The 16,888-nt window shown below is 36.0% G+C and overlaps 2 protein-coding genes across 6 annotated transcripts in view; both read right to left on the reverse strand.

Moving 5' to 3' along the window:
* Positions 1-1,479, reverse strand: part of per2 (period circadian clock 2) — a 44,690-nt gene extending 43,211 nt beyond the window's left edge. For 3 of the 4 annotated variants that reach the window (XM_027143234.2, XM_027143235.2, XM_027143233.2), the window contains exon 1: positions 1,337-1,479. The gene's annotated coding sequence lies outside the window, so the exon portion shown is untranslated. The remainder of the gene's footprint in view (positions 1-1,336) is intronic. The other variant, XM_047806429.1, reaches the window with a different exon arrangement.
* A 2,783-nt stretch (positions 1,480-4,262) lies between these two features.
* On the reverse strand, positions 4,263-12,995 carry LOC113640678 (guanylate-binding protein 1-like). Of its 2 annotated transcripts, none has more exons than XM_027143286.2 (11): positions 12,796-12,995; positions 10,907-10,963; positions 10,596-10,723; positions 9,899-10,008; positions 8,729-8,943; positions 8,182-8,424; positions 7,906-8,054; positions 7,016-7,147; positions 6,326-6,538; positions 6,070-6,172; positions 4,263-5,083 (listed from the first exon to the last, which is right to left on the reverse strand). In XM_027143286.2, exons 2-11 carry the CDS (start codon positions 10,932-10,934, stop codon positions 4,677-4,679), a joined length of 1,728 nt encoding a protein of 575 aa, XP_026999087.1. In that variant the 5' UTR covers positions 10,935-10,963; positions 12,796-12,995; the 3' UTR covers positions 4,263-4,676. The 2 variants fall into 2 exon arrangements, with proteins under 2 accessions (XP_026999087.1, XP_026999086.1); XM_027143285.2 differs by having other exon boundaries at positions 10,907-11,118.
* Between the last annotated feature and the right edge of the window lie 3,893 nt (positions 12,996-16,888).

The following is a 16,888-nucleotide window of genomic DNA, read 5'->3' on the forward strand; positions in this document are numbered from 1 at the left end:
AAGAGTAAAAAAAATTGGTCTGTCTTAGCCCAAATTTACAACCAAAGCAAAAAAAAAAAAATGAAAAAAAAAAGAGAATGTTTTTAAGGAAGGCCTCAAACAGTATCCAATGTTTGTGTGGACTCTCACGTCTTCTGCAAATGTTTTCTCCAGTTTTCCAGTATCCATTTACTTCCCAAAAAACATGCTGTTAGGTAGATTAGCTACACTTCATGGCCCCTAGGTGGAAGTTGTGTGAATTTGTATGTATGTGGTGCCCTACAATGGACTGGCATCCAATCCAGAGTGTATTTCCCTGTTACATCTAGCATTACTTGACTAGGATAAAGCAAGACACCTAAGATGAATGAATGAATGAATGAATGAATGAATGAATATTTAAATTAGACTGTCGACCCATATAACAAAAATATTACTACAATATTCTAAACTTTTTTTCTGCAATATATATATATATATAACATGCTGTACATATGCTACATATTAATCTGCACTTGTCTATTTGCACGAATGGTACTCTATGCACTTCTGGTGGATGACAAACTTCTGGTAGATAACAAACTGCATTTTGTTGCTGTGTACCTTTAGTATGCAATGACAAGTTGTATCTGTCTGTCTGTCTGTCTGTCTGTCTGTCTGTCTGTCTGTCTATCTATCTATCTATCTATCTATCTATCTATCTATCTATCTATCTATCTATCTATCTATGAAAGCGAGAACACTGCATAGTTGCCAATGTCTTGAACAAGTTACTTTCCTGTAAGATGTGCTGTGTATAAGAGGGCAAAGTGTGTGTGAAAGGCGGTGAAACCTCTGATCTTCCAGTCCATCAGATAGTAAGCCCACAGGGCTGGAAATGTCACGGAAAGCTCGTTGTGACACGTTTTTCTAACCTGATCAAGCTCTCAAGTATTATCCAGTTTCCCACTTTTGTTGCACTGTAAGATTATTCATGGGCGTAAAGAGGTAAAATACATCTTGTGATTTAATGCAAAAAAAGAATGGATCCGTATCCGTAGGTATATATGCATTTTTTTCTTTTCATTGATGTAATCTTAAGGACAGTATCAGACTTCTGACCCACTCTGTGACACAGTTACGCAACACGCGTGTTTACACAATGTGGGTTAAAGACGCGCCCCAAACATACACATATTCTCAGTGTATAACGTCAGTGTATAATGTTACTTATTACAAGGAGCATCATCATAAAAAAGTATGCCCTTATAAGGACATTTTCCATTCTACATCACACAATGAAATTTCAGTGTTATACATTCAGCACTGAGTAGAAAACAATCAGAACAATTTAATAAGTAAAAAAAACACAGCCTACCGTTTTAGCGAACTTCTTCACGTTGCTGTCACTGAGCTCTGCACTCTGACACACTGCACTCGTATATTGTAGGTTCAGTCTTTCTTCACACTGTTGCCCTGAATCTCCAGCGCGAGCGATGACCTCAATTCAAACACCGCCAAGCCAAGTCTCTCTTCGACCAATCAGATCGGCTCGGAAAATTGCGCTTCCAATGAAAGTAGGCGGGCGCAAAGGCTCGTATGTGACTATTGGCTAAAAGAGCTGTCGGTTTATTTATGTAAGGCAGGACTAAAACTCACGTGGAAACCCATGGCTAGTGACGGAGTGCTGTGCGCGTGGGCAAATCAGTAACGTGGAGCTGAACGAGTGAATGAAGCCCAGCACAACGTGTGTTATACAAACAGTTATACAATGTGTGTTAGCGTGTGTAAAGTCAATGTGGATGCCTTACGTTAAAACCTCATGGAGACCTGTTATTTGATTATTGCATGGACAGGTGATGAGTATTACACTATTTACATATTATTTATTATAAGATATATGGGCTATTGCATTCACACCTGAATCCAATTCAGTTCAATTCGGTTTATTTGTATATCGCTTTTAACAATTCACATTGTCTCAACGCAGCTTTACAGAAGTATGGAAACAGAAGAGAGAGAGAGAGAGAGAGAGAGAGAGAGAGAGAGAGAGAAGGATAAAAATAAATAAATGACTATATTCAATTAAAGTTTAAATTGAATTTAAAATAGATTAACTTAAAATATAAAATACTATATATCTGTCCCCTGAATATACACATGCACTTGAAACATCTTGTTCTAATATAAAAAATACTTCTAATATAAAATATAAAAGGGGTGCACCATTAACAGGAATGTGCAAAAAATTAATAAGGATGACTACATGCAGCCAAATCACAGTCATGACAATATTTAACCGGTCTCTTGTTTGTATAATATTGCATAGTTTTTTTACTTTCTGTCCACATCATTAGGAACATCTAAGCACTTGCAAATTCATGCAGATATAGAATCAGCCAATCATGCAGCAGATACATTACACAAGCTTTAGTTAATGCTTACATCAAACATAGGAATTAAAGATAAAGGTGTGATCTCTGTGACTTTAACTGTGTCATGGTTGTTGCTGGGCTGGTTTGAATATTTTGTAAATTGCTGATCTCTTGGGAATTTCACACAAATAGACTTTACACAGGATGGTGTAAAAACAAACAAAAAATTAATGACAGTCCTGTGGGTGGAAACACCATATTGATAACAGAGGTAACAGAAAAGTGGCCAGATTGGTTCAAGCTTCCAGCATCATGAGTCTAGCATCATAGTGGCCCATGTGAGGCCAATGACGATTCATAGCAATGTACCAAATTTTGCATAGTTGTCATTGTGAATAAAGGAAACAAGGTTTACACAGAGTTTGCTTTCATTCATTCTTTGAATTCTATGAATGTTTGTTTGAAAGTCTCTTACTCTAAAATCCCTTACTTTCATGCTCTACGACCGCTGAACATTTCATGCCAGCTTTCATCTTCATCTCATCAATATTTGCATTTACCCATGTGCCCATTTGGTCATGGGAACTATGTGCAGACTAGCTTGTTTCTTTACATGTTGGTAACATATTAAATCTGACATGGTTGCAAATGCAGCCCTATACAAAGTGTTTTGTAGGTCTATACCCTAATGCATGGTCCAGTGGTTACTTCAGAGGGTCAGTGAAACCTACACTTGTTCCTATAATGTTTAGAAAAGGTTCCTTGGTGCAGAATGAATGGAGACATAAAAACATTACTGTATTGACCTAATAATTTCTCCTGCATTTCTTCTAAAACACTACAATGATTTAAAGTAACAAATGACTATTGCTATCTCTAAAACCAAAGCAAAAATATGTTAATGTGCCCAGTTGTCATGCAGTTATTTCTTTTAATGACTTTGCCTCTAAAATAATTCTGCCATTTGCTGTTTAAAAAAACAAAACAAAACAAAAGTAACATACAAAAAAAAAACAAAAAAAAAAACAGGAGAGACAACCAGCACTGCAACATGTATTATGTATTACTCTACAAATGTAAACAATCTAGGTTGTTCAGTGATGTGCAACTATAAATTGTCATTGTGATTAAGAGTCTTCTATCCTGGAGCACACTGCCATCTACTGGATCTGGGTATTAGCTGTCAAGTCAAATGAGCTCAGGGCTTTTTAGATATTATTTATAAAGATTCATTTTCTTTTCCAAATTGTATTTTAGATTGTTTTTTTGAATGTATTTCCAAATTGTGACTTAAAAAAGGGATTGAATGTCCCTTTTACACAAAATAGTGTATACATTTTCATAATTTTTTTTATTTAAATTTATAGTGTTCAATAAGAAATGAATTAGGTCTGGACTCCTTTACTACCACACACATGGACTGGAAGGAGCAGCAGATGGTGTTTCTAGGGCTTAAAATATGACTATTTAGTGGCAGGTGAACATGACATGAAATGATGATGGTGATCAATTCAAAATGCAATAAAATACTCAGAGGACTAAAAGATAATCAACTCATATTTTGTTAATATTCTTGTTGTTGTTGTGCATTGAAGAAAAATGTATGTGGTTTATAACAAAAAAGTCAGGCAATAGACAAAGAAAAAAAACGGAACAAAAACTTTGGTAAGTGTTGAAATCGATCACATATTGGAGAATGTGAAAGTATGTACTCAACAAAAAGGTGCTAAATAAATCATTTCTTTTTTCTTCTTTCCCATATGATCCTACATACAGAGGCCCTGTTTATAAAAGGTAAAACCTGGTCTCACTGTTTTACATAATTTAGTTTAGGGGGAAAGATCATCAATCAACATCAAACTTTTCTTTGGAGTCAGACAGAGGACATGTATTGCATGTATATACAATTTAAATTAAGGCAACTTTGACTTTGACTTTTTCATTCATTTTTTTATTCCATCCTCTATGTTATTAAACATGGAAAATATTTTTCTCATAATGAAACACTAATACATGAAATATCAGCTTTTTGGTATCATAAGCATTTAATGTTCAGTGTACCACATAACATTAAGGTTTATAGTTAATCACACAACAGTTGTGTCAGTAGTCAGTGCAATCCATGTCACTATGTTGACTTCCTATATTTACTGTAGAACAATTAAAACATCAAGGGTTGACTTTTTTATATATACTTTTATCAAATCATGACAATTAGAGTGACTTATATAATTAGCAGTGGCAGCTTGATGGACCTGGGATTTGAACTCATGGTCTTCCGATCAGTAGTCCAAAGCCTTAACCACTAAGCTATCACATCCCTAGTATAAATAATATTTTGTATTATTTGAATCTTGCAAATTTTGTCTTCATTATTTTATACTGAAGGACTGTGGAAAACACATCTTTGGCCGTGCTTACAAGTGGCATGACATAATCCTTAAAAATACCGCCAGATGGATTGTCATTTGGCTTTTCTTTTTTAAGTTGCTCAATCTCCATGCCCAACAGCTTGGCTTTCTCATCAAACCCTTTTTGTATGAGGTCTTTCTGTTCAGCCAATTTGCTTTCCAGTGCAATGTTCAGCTCCTGCTGTTGCTGATATTTCTCATCCTCAAACTTCGTCTCCAGCTGCCGCAGCCGTTGCTCATGACTCACTTTTTCCTCCTCCATCAGTTGCTCCAACTTCTTCTTTTGTTCATGTTCTACTTTACACTGCTGCTCTAAGAGAACTTGTAGTTCTTTTTCCTCTGTGCATCATCATCAATGGTCAAAGGAGGAGAAAATATATAAAAGAGAAAGTATAAAAAACCTGACTTACAGTATTATACTTAACATATTATAAAGTTTATTAATATATGTTATTAATAAGCATTTATGGTTTGTAGTATTCTCTTGCATGCTATTGTATTGGACACTTTCAGCTTTTAAACAGGATTCATGATTTCATGTTTTTTGTTTTCCTGTTTTCACACATCAGTGAAGAGAAAACATAGTAGCCAACAAATCTGTAATTAATTATTTAATATAATTTATTATTTAATTAAAATATAAATCTACGCTGGACCTCTGACAGGAAAAGCAACCCATGTTTACCAGCAAATACTTGTCCCTGCCCTTGCACCTAATATTAAGTCTATTAATATGGCTAGTAAAGTTGTTAACACAAATCATGTAACATTACCAAGTGATATTATAGTAGATGCTAATATTCATTATTTATGTCTCAGTGTCAATTTGACCTACAGCTGCAATCTGTGTGTCTCCTTGCTGGTACTGCTTTCTTCTGTATATTCTGGCTTTGGCATTTATGGTTTGATGTCACTGTGTAACAGTATCTCAAAAAAATCTTCAACCACTTAGTCCATTCTGTTGCTTGAGTAATTCATTGCAATATTTTTCTTACAAACCATCAGTTACGAGATAGATATTTCGCTTCCCTTAATCTATTTATTTAGCACCACGTTCCATTCTCTACCCAAACAGTCTTTCTAATTTCACATTCACCACCAAGATAAGCACTTTTCCAGTATTCAAAACAGGAGATTTTGCTATAGATCCTGCAGTATCACTGCTGTAAAATGCAAGTAGGCATGTTTCCAACAAATGTTTTTATGGTTGGATGTTTTTTCAGTTTTTTATTTATTTTAGTTTGTTTGTTTAATTGAGTAATATCAATCATTTCTTATCACACAGTATTTTGAATATTTTAGTGATATGGTTATGCCCAGCTTACCTTGAAGCTTTTTCTCACTTTCAGTCAGTTGTTCATCAGTCTGGAGAATTAATTTTGCTTCCACACTTTTCTCACACAAAAAGCTCTCCAACACCTCCTCAGCCTTCACAAAAGAAAACAGGCATAGATAGATAGATAGATAGAGAGAGAGAGAGAGAGAGAGAGAGAGAGAGAGAGAGAGAGAGAGATATTTTTGGTTTTTCAATGAACACATATATATACTGTATGTGTGTGTGTTTAAGTGAGTGTTTCTTACCAGGATTCCTTTGTTTGGCTTTCTGTGGTACTCAGCAATGAGATTCTCTCTAGCTGTGCAATAAAGTTTATATCCTCCAGACTTTGCATAATCCCCCTGCTGCACGTGCAAATTCATGTCATTATAGAGATCAGCCAGAATTTGCCTACACTTCTCGTCTGATGCCTTCAGGTTCTGACCAACTAGATCAGCATAGTGCTTATCGACCACCTCCTGAAAATACCAATGCATGTTCATTAACATTGTTTGTAAACCCAGGTAATAGAAATAAAAATTAAACATAGAAAAATAGGTCTTCTACTTTGCATGCGACTATTGAAGTAATTTTTACACCTAGAGAGTAGTACATATAATGTAGACATATTTCTTTCTAAGTAATCTACTTTTTATTCCTTCATATTCAGTTAGCACGTTATCCTGGTCAGGGTCGTCTTGGATATAGAGTGCATTCTGGGAACACCACACACAAAGCAGGAATAAATCCCTGGATGTGACACTAGTCCATTACAGAGCACACACATTCAACAATTGTTTCCATATCTAGGAGAAACAGAATAGCCAATCCAATAATCCATCTACCATAACATTTTTGTGAGGTAAAAGAAACTGGAGAAAACTGAGCTCAGGGCTGACACATAGGAATGTGTGTCTGTTTGTTTTTGTGTGTGCAGGAATGTGTTCAGAACTCACCGTCAGTTTCTTGAAGTATTTCTGTTCTTCGTCTTTAAAGGAACGTTTCATAAACTCGCTGCTGGCCATGTCACTGATCTTCTGGTGTTCAGCAGTAATTTCATTCAAACTGACAGGAAACATTTTCTTCACCTGAATCAACATTTGATAATGCTTTGGATCAGAGTCAGATCTTAAGATAGGTATTTTACAAAAACTTCATTTTGTTTTTTATGATCTGTATCTGCAACTGTATCTGTTTGGTATTAGATTCCATAAATCTGATTCAAAACCAAAGTGGACATGTTTTCGAAACAAAGTGGACAGAGGTAGCATGGGCAGCATGGGCAGCAGGGTGTATGTACTCTGGCACTGACAGTTCATAAATCACAGCTACTCCACTCATGCAGATTCAGTAATTAGTCTACATTATAGATGTACTATCATTTTTATGACTGCTATTTTTAAATACTGCTCATGAAGTTATGATTTTTGTTTGTACCTGTCCCTAGTATTCTTTAATGAAGTGAGGTAAAAGCATGAATTATGTGTTCTGTCTTATATGTATTTGTGTGTTTATTCCATCAGGTTAGTCCAATCCAGTCCGGTCCAGGCCTTCCTGCTACACCAACTCCAAGGGTCCAAGTGCACACCATGCATTGTGGTTGTGTTTGTGTTCATTTTGGTGTATTGGTGATGAACATTTTGGTTTAGAGGTTTGTCTGTATTGACTATGCGTGTAATCCAGCCCTTGCCTTGGTAGTACTGTACATATTTTTTGTGTGTTGTAAATATTGATATATTGTAATTTACTCTATGAGTATGAAGTACTACCACTGTAGTAGTGGTGTGACTGCCATTTATGTAGTGGGTGGGTTTTGCCTTTGTGTTTTGGGGTATGTGTATGTTACCTGTTCCATCTCACTCTGGTACAGCTTCAGCCCCTCTTGCACAGCTGCCTCGTTTTCAATCCTTGCCATGGCAACCACAGCATTCTCCAGACAAGGGACTTTCCCACTAGAGATCGTCTCCACATATGTCTGCACTAGGTGACCGAACCCTGTCAACACAAACACACACAGTCACAGCACAGAGATTAACACATCTATATTTACTGACACACAATTGAAATATAAAGTTTATACATATGAATTATATTATTGGAGATAAAATTTTGTTGTACTCACTTCTCCCAGTAATTTTGTATCCTCCTTTAACAGTTTTAACTCTGCTCTTATCAAAGACATAGTCACAGAAACGCTGTGTAACAAGCAGAAATTTGGGAAAAATGTCCCTTTCATCCAGGCTCTCAATCATAATCATTTTTTCCTGGGAGGTAGGAAACGGGAAAACAAAGCACTTGCGGGATGGAAAATAGTTTCGAATACACTGCCTTGGAAGGTTGTAGTTAGTGTCCTTCTTATTAAAACCTGCATTGTAGAAAAAAATATATACTTGATCTACTCACACACCCTAATGAAAATGTTACAGTTACAGAACAATATAGTTTGATTTAAAAATGCAAAAAAAATACTCAGGAGGTTAAAAGATAATCTATGTGACATTGCAATTGAAGTTTTATTGACATACAATGTAGAGTACACATTATAGTAATTGGTTAAAAGTAATTGTAAAAATAAATAAATAAATAAATAAATGTAAATTTTGTTCCAAGCTATTAAAAAGGAGGGATCTTTCAATATCTTGGATCTCAATCATTAATGTTATTTATACCTTTTTTCAGCTGCAGGGCAAAATCCAGGTACCCATCCTCAGTCACTTGACCCATACTCTCAAGCTCCAGCTGTAGTGTAAAATCACGCACTGTCCAGATAAAGTTAGGAAAAAACTGCACAAAGTGAGAGTCTTCCGCCTCATCATCATCAGTCTCAGCTGCACCGGATGTAGGTGATTTGATCTTAATCTGCTCTGCAAGCTCTGTGACATAGCTGCAACATGTTAAGGATTCATGACCTAATGAGAAATACAGCCATGGGCAAAAGACAGTACAGTTTTTATGTATCAGGGCCAGTATAACAATTTGGTCCTCAGCAACCTCCATACTGTATATCAAGAAATAATCTCAGAAAAAAAGACAACATATTTTAATATTTAGGTTTTTTTCCAAAATATAAACCAACATTCAGAGTAACAGAAGGGTTATTAGGCCCTTTATGTTGTACAAAAAGACTATGGCATGATGTTTTTGCAAAATGTGCAAAAAGTCCAAGAGCTTTGGTCATTATAGCACAACCAAACATAGCATGTCACCACAAACACCTCATACCTACTGGTGGTGGAGGGACCTACAGACTTTGAGAGAACTCCACTTTATACTAAAAGTGGGAAAAAAGTGGACTCACAATCGTTTGAAACGATTGTTAGTCCATCTGTCCAGCAGAGTAAGCTGGGCCAACGTTTGTCCTGTTTGTTCATGCAACAGGACAATGATAACAAGAACAGCGAGAAGATCGACATTTGAATGGCTAAGAGAACTATGCATAATAATGATTGCACTCAAACATCAACAAATTATTGTTGTAAACAAGAACAGGGCAAATTTTTTCCAAAATAATTACAGACTCTTAAAGAAAATGTTTACTTTACATTACAGTTGCTAAAGGTGGTTCTTTGTTACTGAATTATAGAATATACATTTTCTCCTTCTGAATATTGGTATACTTTTTAGGAAAAAAAATGACTACAAACTGAAATATTTTGAGAGTTTTTTGATGTTATATGTTTGTATACAGGTTGATGAACACCACACAAGTCTAATACGAGTTTTAAAAAGGTTTACTTTCTTTTCTCCCCATGACTTTATCTGTGTCTCTTTATCACTGCCTAATTGACTGTTTGTACTAAATATCTGTTTTTATAATTATATTTTACAAGGAAGGATACTGTAGTTTTTCCACTGCTGTGTTGTCGATGGTTCCCCGGCTGTTATAGACCAGAGTGCTGCTCAGAAGAACAGCCAGGCAGAAGATCCAGGCATCATTTTTAGAGTCTCCCTAAAACAAAACAAACATAACATTATACTTATTAACACTTGTGGACAACAATAAGGAAAATAAATGTGTAAAAAAAAAATTATTAATAAAATAAGGTATTCTTAATTTTATCAGTTTCAAGGAAAAAAATCACAAATATTTCATGAAATATTTAATGTTCCTGTCCAGGTCTTATGCAATTAGATCTTCTATAGAATGCAAATGCCCCAACTCCATGGGAAGGTCTGGCTTCAAAAGTAACAACTTATTATCGGCAAACATTGGTCATTGGTATCTTTTTGGCTGAGCAAATGAATCAATTTCAACAGATTATTTATAAAGATATTATGTTTTATTGTGCTTATAAAACTTTCCTGTTTCTGATGTCTTAAGTAAATGTCTTTTTTCAGATCTGAATCCTTCTAAGTAACCAGAGTATACCCCAAAAGATTAAATACCCTGAATTCAGGCCATCCAGCATTTCATTATTACAGAAAAACTTTTAAACACAACCAATGGAAATTGGCCTCAAAAGTGTGTCTTATTTGATAATATGCAGTAAATGTACACATTTACAATAAAGTACTCTGTTGCTATAGAGTCCTCACCTTGTCAACATCCCCAAGTCCCTCAGTGTCCAGCAATACCAGAGTGTGTCCTGGTTTAATAGGGTGTGGCACACACCACATCCAAATACCTTTAGTCTTTGACTCAATGGTGCTCCCCAGAGCAAAGCCTGCAAACATTCACAGATTCAAATAAAGTTTGGTATTCTAGACATGTTGGGCTGACAAGAAGTGAGAAGTGTATATATATATATAATTAGTAGTAGTAGTATTTTTATTTATATTTTGTAATTTTTTTTTTTTTTTAAAAAGTTTCAAGTGGAAAAAACCACCAAGCCCTCATCAAAACTCACCAGTTTGTTGTCCTGCCAGACGGTTCATGAGATAAGACTTTCCAGTGCGATACAGTCCTACCACAGACACCACCACCACAGGTTGGTTATTCATGTTCAGATACTCTATGGCTGCATTATTTACATGCAATGAACCATTTACATTTTCCACCAAACAAATAGGCTCAGGCATTGGGCTGCACATGATGCTCTCCACTTCTGCAGTATAGATGCTGAAAATAAAATTGTCTTTCAATTACAGGTGCACAAAACAATCAGCTATAACACAAGCATGGTTTAAAGCCCTAAAGCATAGGCCTGAGAATAAAACACTGACATGGCTAATTGTAACAGTAATAAAGCCACAACGTATTATACAGTATCCCTGAATAATACTAAATGTCAACAGGAATCCATGCAAATATATCCCTATCCAGTGTAGCCAAGCAGACCAGTGAATGGTTACAATCCTGGTCCCACTGTCCCCATCAGTGTTGCCTTAGTTGGAGCCAGGACCTGGGTGCTAGTGGGAAGGCCCTGATGTGTGCATGGTCAGGTTTGTCCCTGTAGGTTTTTTACATTGCTAATCTGCGCACTATTTAACCTCACTGACTAGTTCTAAATTTAGCCAGTGTAACACCTAGGAAGCTACACTTTAATTCTACTCCATATATATTACTTACATTACTTCTGCCACAGTGTTGTTGACTTCCTGACAGTAGTAAAGGCTCTAAGATAAATCGCAGGGTCAATTATATATGCTTGTTGTAATACATTGTAAATTTACATGCAGCCGTTAGCAAGTCGTTAGACATTGCTACAATAACACACAGACTACACCGTTGTCATGGTGGAACAGAAACAGTGAAATTTTTTTTTGTTAAATGGCCTAAAGTAAATGGAAGTGTGGAAATATGCCCTATGAAAATATGCTCTATGAGTTTTCTGGGCCATCCAAGCCATGTCAGTTTGTGGACTGTATTCTGAATCTGTTTGGCCACCAAGTGGCGTCTCTGAGTACTTTTCTATTTTTCCTGTGTTTACTCTGTCTTTTACTTGGTTTGTACTGTATGCAAGTCCCTGCCCTGAGTCTTGCTAAGAAATGTTGAAAGGTATTTGTGAACGCTTCAGTTAATTGTATGCATGTTCCAGCCTCTGACATCAAATCTCTTTTAACATGAGGTGTGGTTGCTTTTGCTTCTTTAGTCTAATTGTTACAACTTATCTCTGCAGCCTTTATAACCTACCCCAGTAGTTATAACAAAGGAATGTGGTGCATTTGATATCTACAGAGCACTTAAGGGGACATGGTAATAGAAAATAGGGGATGGGAGGTAAATTTATTTTTCAATGCTTCTGTGTTCAGTCCATAGTACTTCATTTATTACTGTCTGCAGGAGCAGGCTGATTAGCCAGCTAATCTTATTGAAAGTATGGTTAATGTAACCACAGCTAAAATTTTATTGTCACACATTTTTGACACTCTGAAAGTAAGCATATGTGAGGGGTCTCTCAGAAATGTACCCAAATTTGTGGACTGCTCTCAGAATTTGTCTCACGCTTCCAGTGACCGTAGCTAAAGCAGAGAGGACCTTTTCAAAGCTAAAACTGAGTAAATATTACCTAAGGTCAAATTCACCAATCACATCCATGTAAATAAAAACAGAGTCGAGTTCACATGTTTTCTGTCCTCGCACTCAACACGGCGCTCGCTGATGATTATGACGTCACTTCCACACATTATGGGAGATATTAACGGAAATGTACAAACATATTTTGCTCTTCCTTTTAAATATTGACTGCAAAACGCTCCATAGGCACTGAAGCAAAAATAGTGTTACAAATATACCGAATAGAGAGCGACTGCATTGTAACAAATTAGGTAATAAGGAAAGGAAACAAAAACCTACCTTACAGGGAAAACCTTCAAAAACCTTCTAAAGAGATGCAAACCGAAGAGATGCCGTGATGCAGTAAACTAGATATATAAACGTATATAAAATGACGCCCCCAGGAGATCACGTGTGTGAATTTGTTTAAATCGGGACCTTCCGAGAAACCTTGACACAACAAAGCAGATGTGGGGCGTTAAATAAGTGCGTAGCGGGCTGCTTCTATATCAGTGTGTTACTTTTATTTTCACTTTCACTAAGTTTATTGCTATTCTACAGTAACTGTTCACATGAAGCCTCAGCAAGCAGTTGTCATGATGGAACAGAAACATTTAGACAAACTGTATGAATGTAGAAAGCATGGTACGAAATTATATATATATATATAAAATGTATTTTAAATGGCTTAAGCATACTTAAGTAGCTGCATCGGTTAGCAAGTGAATAAGTATGCTTAAAGCCATTTAAAAATTTAAAATACATAAAAATAAATAAACTGTGGCTGAGATGCAGGCAGCAAGATTTATATATATATATATATATACACACACACTAAAAAAACTAATTTTATGGAATATATGGAAAAATATGGAAAATATCACTATTCTCCTACAGTATATTTCTGTATTTCTTTTTCAATTGATCAACAATCAACAATATATTGTTGTTGCCTGTAATGACATTATTTTCTCATATTATATATATTTTTATATACTTTTCTCATACTATATTTTATACTGTTTATACTGTATTTTTCAAATTTTTTATTACATACAAATGTAATTCTCATAATTTAAAAAGGTTGATAATTATATAAAGTCCAAATGTGTGAGAGAACACCATGAGACAAGTTACAGAGAAGCATTTAAATCTAGGAAAAACAGTACATGGCAAAAAAAGAAAGTACTTGAATAGATCCTAGCATGTACTATCCTAGCATGTACTATGTAAATATAGTTCATCAGCTAACTAACTAACACACACACACACACACACACACACACACACACACACACACACACACACACACACACACACACACACACACACACATCACACCTAAGTTCAATTTCTATAGCCACACCCAGGCCTGATTACTGCCACACCTGTTCACAATCAAGAAATCATGTAAAAAAGACCTGACTGACAAAGTGAAGTAGACCAAATGATCATCAAAAGCAACACATCATACCAAGATCCAAGGAAATTCAGGAACAAACAAGAAAGAAAGTAATTGAGATCTATTATTTTAGAAAATATTCATCCAAGATGTCACAAAAGACCCTATAACAACATCCAAAGAACTGCAGGCCTCACTTGTCTCAGTTAAGATCAGTGTTCATAACTCCACCATAAGAAAGAGACTGGGCAAAAATGACCTGGTGTGTTTTAGTTTTGCCAGAAAACATTTTGATGATCTTCAAGACTTTTGGGAAAATACTGGCATGGACTGGCGAACTTATTGGATGGTGTGTCCCCATTACATCTGGTGTAAAAGTAACACTGCATTTCAGAAAAAGAACATCATACCAACAGTAAATTATGGTGGTGGTAGTGTGATTTTCTATGGCTGTTTTGCTGCTTCGGGATCTGGAATACTTGCTGTACTAAGTGGAACCATGAATTCTGCTGTATACCAAAAAATCATGAAGGACAACGTGCGGCCATCTGTCCGTGACCTCGCAAACTTGGGTTCTGCAGCAGGACAATGATCCAAAATGTACCAGCAAGTCCACCTTTGAATGGCTGAAGAAAAACAAAATGAAAACTTTGGAGTGGCCTAGTCAAAGTCCTGACCTGAATCCTGTTGAGATGCTGTGGCATGACTTTTAAAAAAGCAGTTCATGCTCAAAAACCCTCCAATGTGGCTGAATTACAAACTCCACTGTATATTATATACTGTAAGGCTTGATATTAATCCTAACATTGGGGTTTGCTGGAGCCGCTGTTGCTAGGCATTTGACTGCATTTACAAACTTACATTTGCAAGTTTACAAATTAAAGGGTTTTTTTTTTCAGTCTATAAGCACGTCCGCTGAGATCACGTGGGTGACTTGATGGAAGTCAGGACATTTCCGAGAAATGTTATCATGTTAGACAACCATAAATAGGGTGTTGCTTAACTGTGCAGCATTTTTTTTTTCCCACAATGAGTGTGTTTTATTTTCACTTTCACTTGCGCCCTAATACTATAGTTCCATGCTGTTTACTTTGTGACATATAAACAATGTTTTCTCCTCTGGAGTTTACAATCCTCTCTGCATTCTGCAGGATGGAATTATAAAAAAAAATATTTTGCATCCAAACAGATTTAATTTTAATTCTTAAATCAATTCTATACAAATATTACACATAAATTAAATAGGCAATTATCACTTCTAACACTTTGCAATGTGTATTAAAATTTGTGCTCTATATAAAAAATAACACGTGCAGTTATGCTCAGTTAACTTCTAAAAGAAAAAAAAGCATTATGTCCATTATTTTCCCTCTTAGTAGAAAAATTTGAAGAAGTAGATCTATAAAATAAATTATTTTTGCACCGTTTTTTTCTGTATTATTGTTGATATGAGGTGGCACAACTTCAGGATGCCAGATTCAATATTAAGTTTGGGTTACTGTTTATGGAAACGTGTGTTTATATTCTATCTGTGTCCATCTATGTGTGTAATCTCACATCCCTTTCAGGGTGTGTTCCTCACATGCAGTGTACCCAAGATTGACTCCAATAGGCAATATATTTTCCATGATCTTCCAGGTCTTTTGGCATTTCAAAGCTCACCACTGCATTCTTTTTTAAAGAATGTTGTAAATTGTTGATTGGGCCACTCTGAAAGTTTCTCTCATTGATATGTCTTTCCAGCGTAATGATGGCCTCCTTTACTGCCATCAACGTAGTTTTGTATTGCATATTGTGTGTTCCCAAAAATATCTAGGAATTCAGTCCACACTTGGAATTATCTTCAGACCTTTTATCTTTTTATTTTGTCACACCTGGTCATAAAACTTCTTATTAGTGAATTTTATAATTTCTTTTCAGCTTGTGAAAAAGGATGGACTGTGATAAAATTAATATTTTTGAGCACATTCTGTGGTTGGTAGTGATATTCAGTACATCGGCAGGTTTGTGCACAAAAGACAGGAAATCATCTAACATGAGCTCTGCTCATAGTTGAGATGTCATGAGGAAGTTGTCTGGAGAGTAACCATAATAAAAAGGGAACATAGTCTCTGTCTTGGTGATATTGGAAAGAAGTATTAATAGTGAAAGTAGAGTTACACAACTGTATTAAAAAATTCACACACTACTTTTATCTCAATAAGAAAGATGTTAGAAAGTAAAACACTACTAACAGTGCTATCAGCACTAGCAGTGCTCAGAGGGTTAACAGTACTAGTGGCAGGATGCTTGCCAGAGCAGGAAATGCCTTCATTTTTTCAGTGCACAAGTGTTTTAAGACAGTAAACACCAGAAATGCATCAGGACCAGGCATCTCACATCAGGTCCTTTGGGCAGACTAACTAGCAACAGTGTTCACAGAGCTATTCAATTTCTCAGCACAGTTGCATAGTGCTGGTTATCTGAGTCAGCTTGAAACATTCTGCCTATTTTCTGTAGCCCACATCAATAAGGCATGTCTGTCAGCAGACTACTGTTCATTGGATGTTTTTTTCTAAATGAAACCATTCTGTGTACAGACTATTTTGCCTGAAAATCCCAGGAGATCAGCAGTTATAAAAAAAACTCAAACAAGTCCCGCTGGCACCAACAGTTATGGCATATTCAAAATAACTGAGTTCACATTTTCACCCACTTCTGGTGGTTGATGGGTGGAAGACAAACTGACTAGAAAATTTCTGTAGTGGAGTATAAAATTTTGGTTAGAAACTTCTTCAAAGATATGTGATGTGATGTGACATACGGCTAAGTACGGTGAACCAGGGAGCAGTTGGGGGGTTCGGTGCCTTGCTCAAGGGCACCTCAGTTGTGGCCGGCCCGAGACTCAAACCCACAACCTTCGGATTACGAGTCAGACTCTCTAACCATTAGGCCACGACTTGCCCAGCCATGACTTGCCCCAGATATTATACTAGCATTAATTTTTTTTTC

The sequence above is a fragment of the Tachysurus fulvidraco genome, chromosome 22 (assembly GCF_022655615.1).
Source record: "Tachysurus fulvidraco isolate hzauxx_2018 chromosome 22, HZAU_PFXX_2.0, whole genome shotgun sequence".
In the NCBI taxonomy this organism is placed as follows: domain Eukaryota; kingdom Metazoa; phylum Chordata; class Actinopteri; order Siluriformes; family Bagridae; genus Tachysurus; species Tachysurus fulvidraco.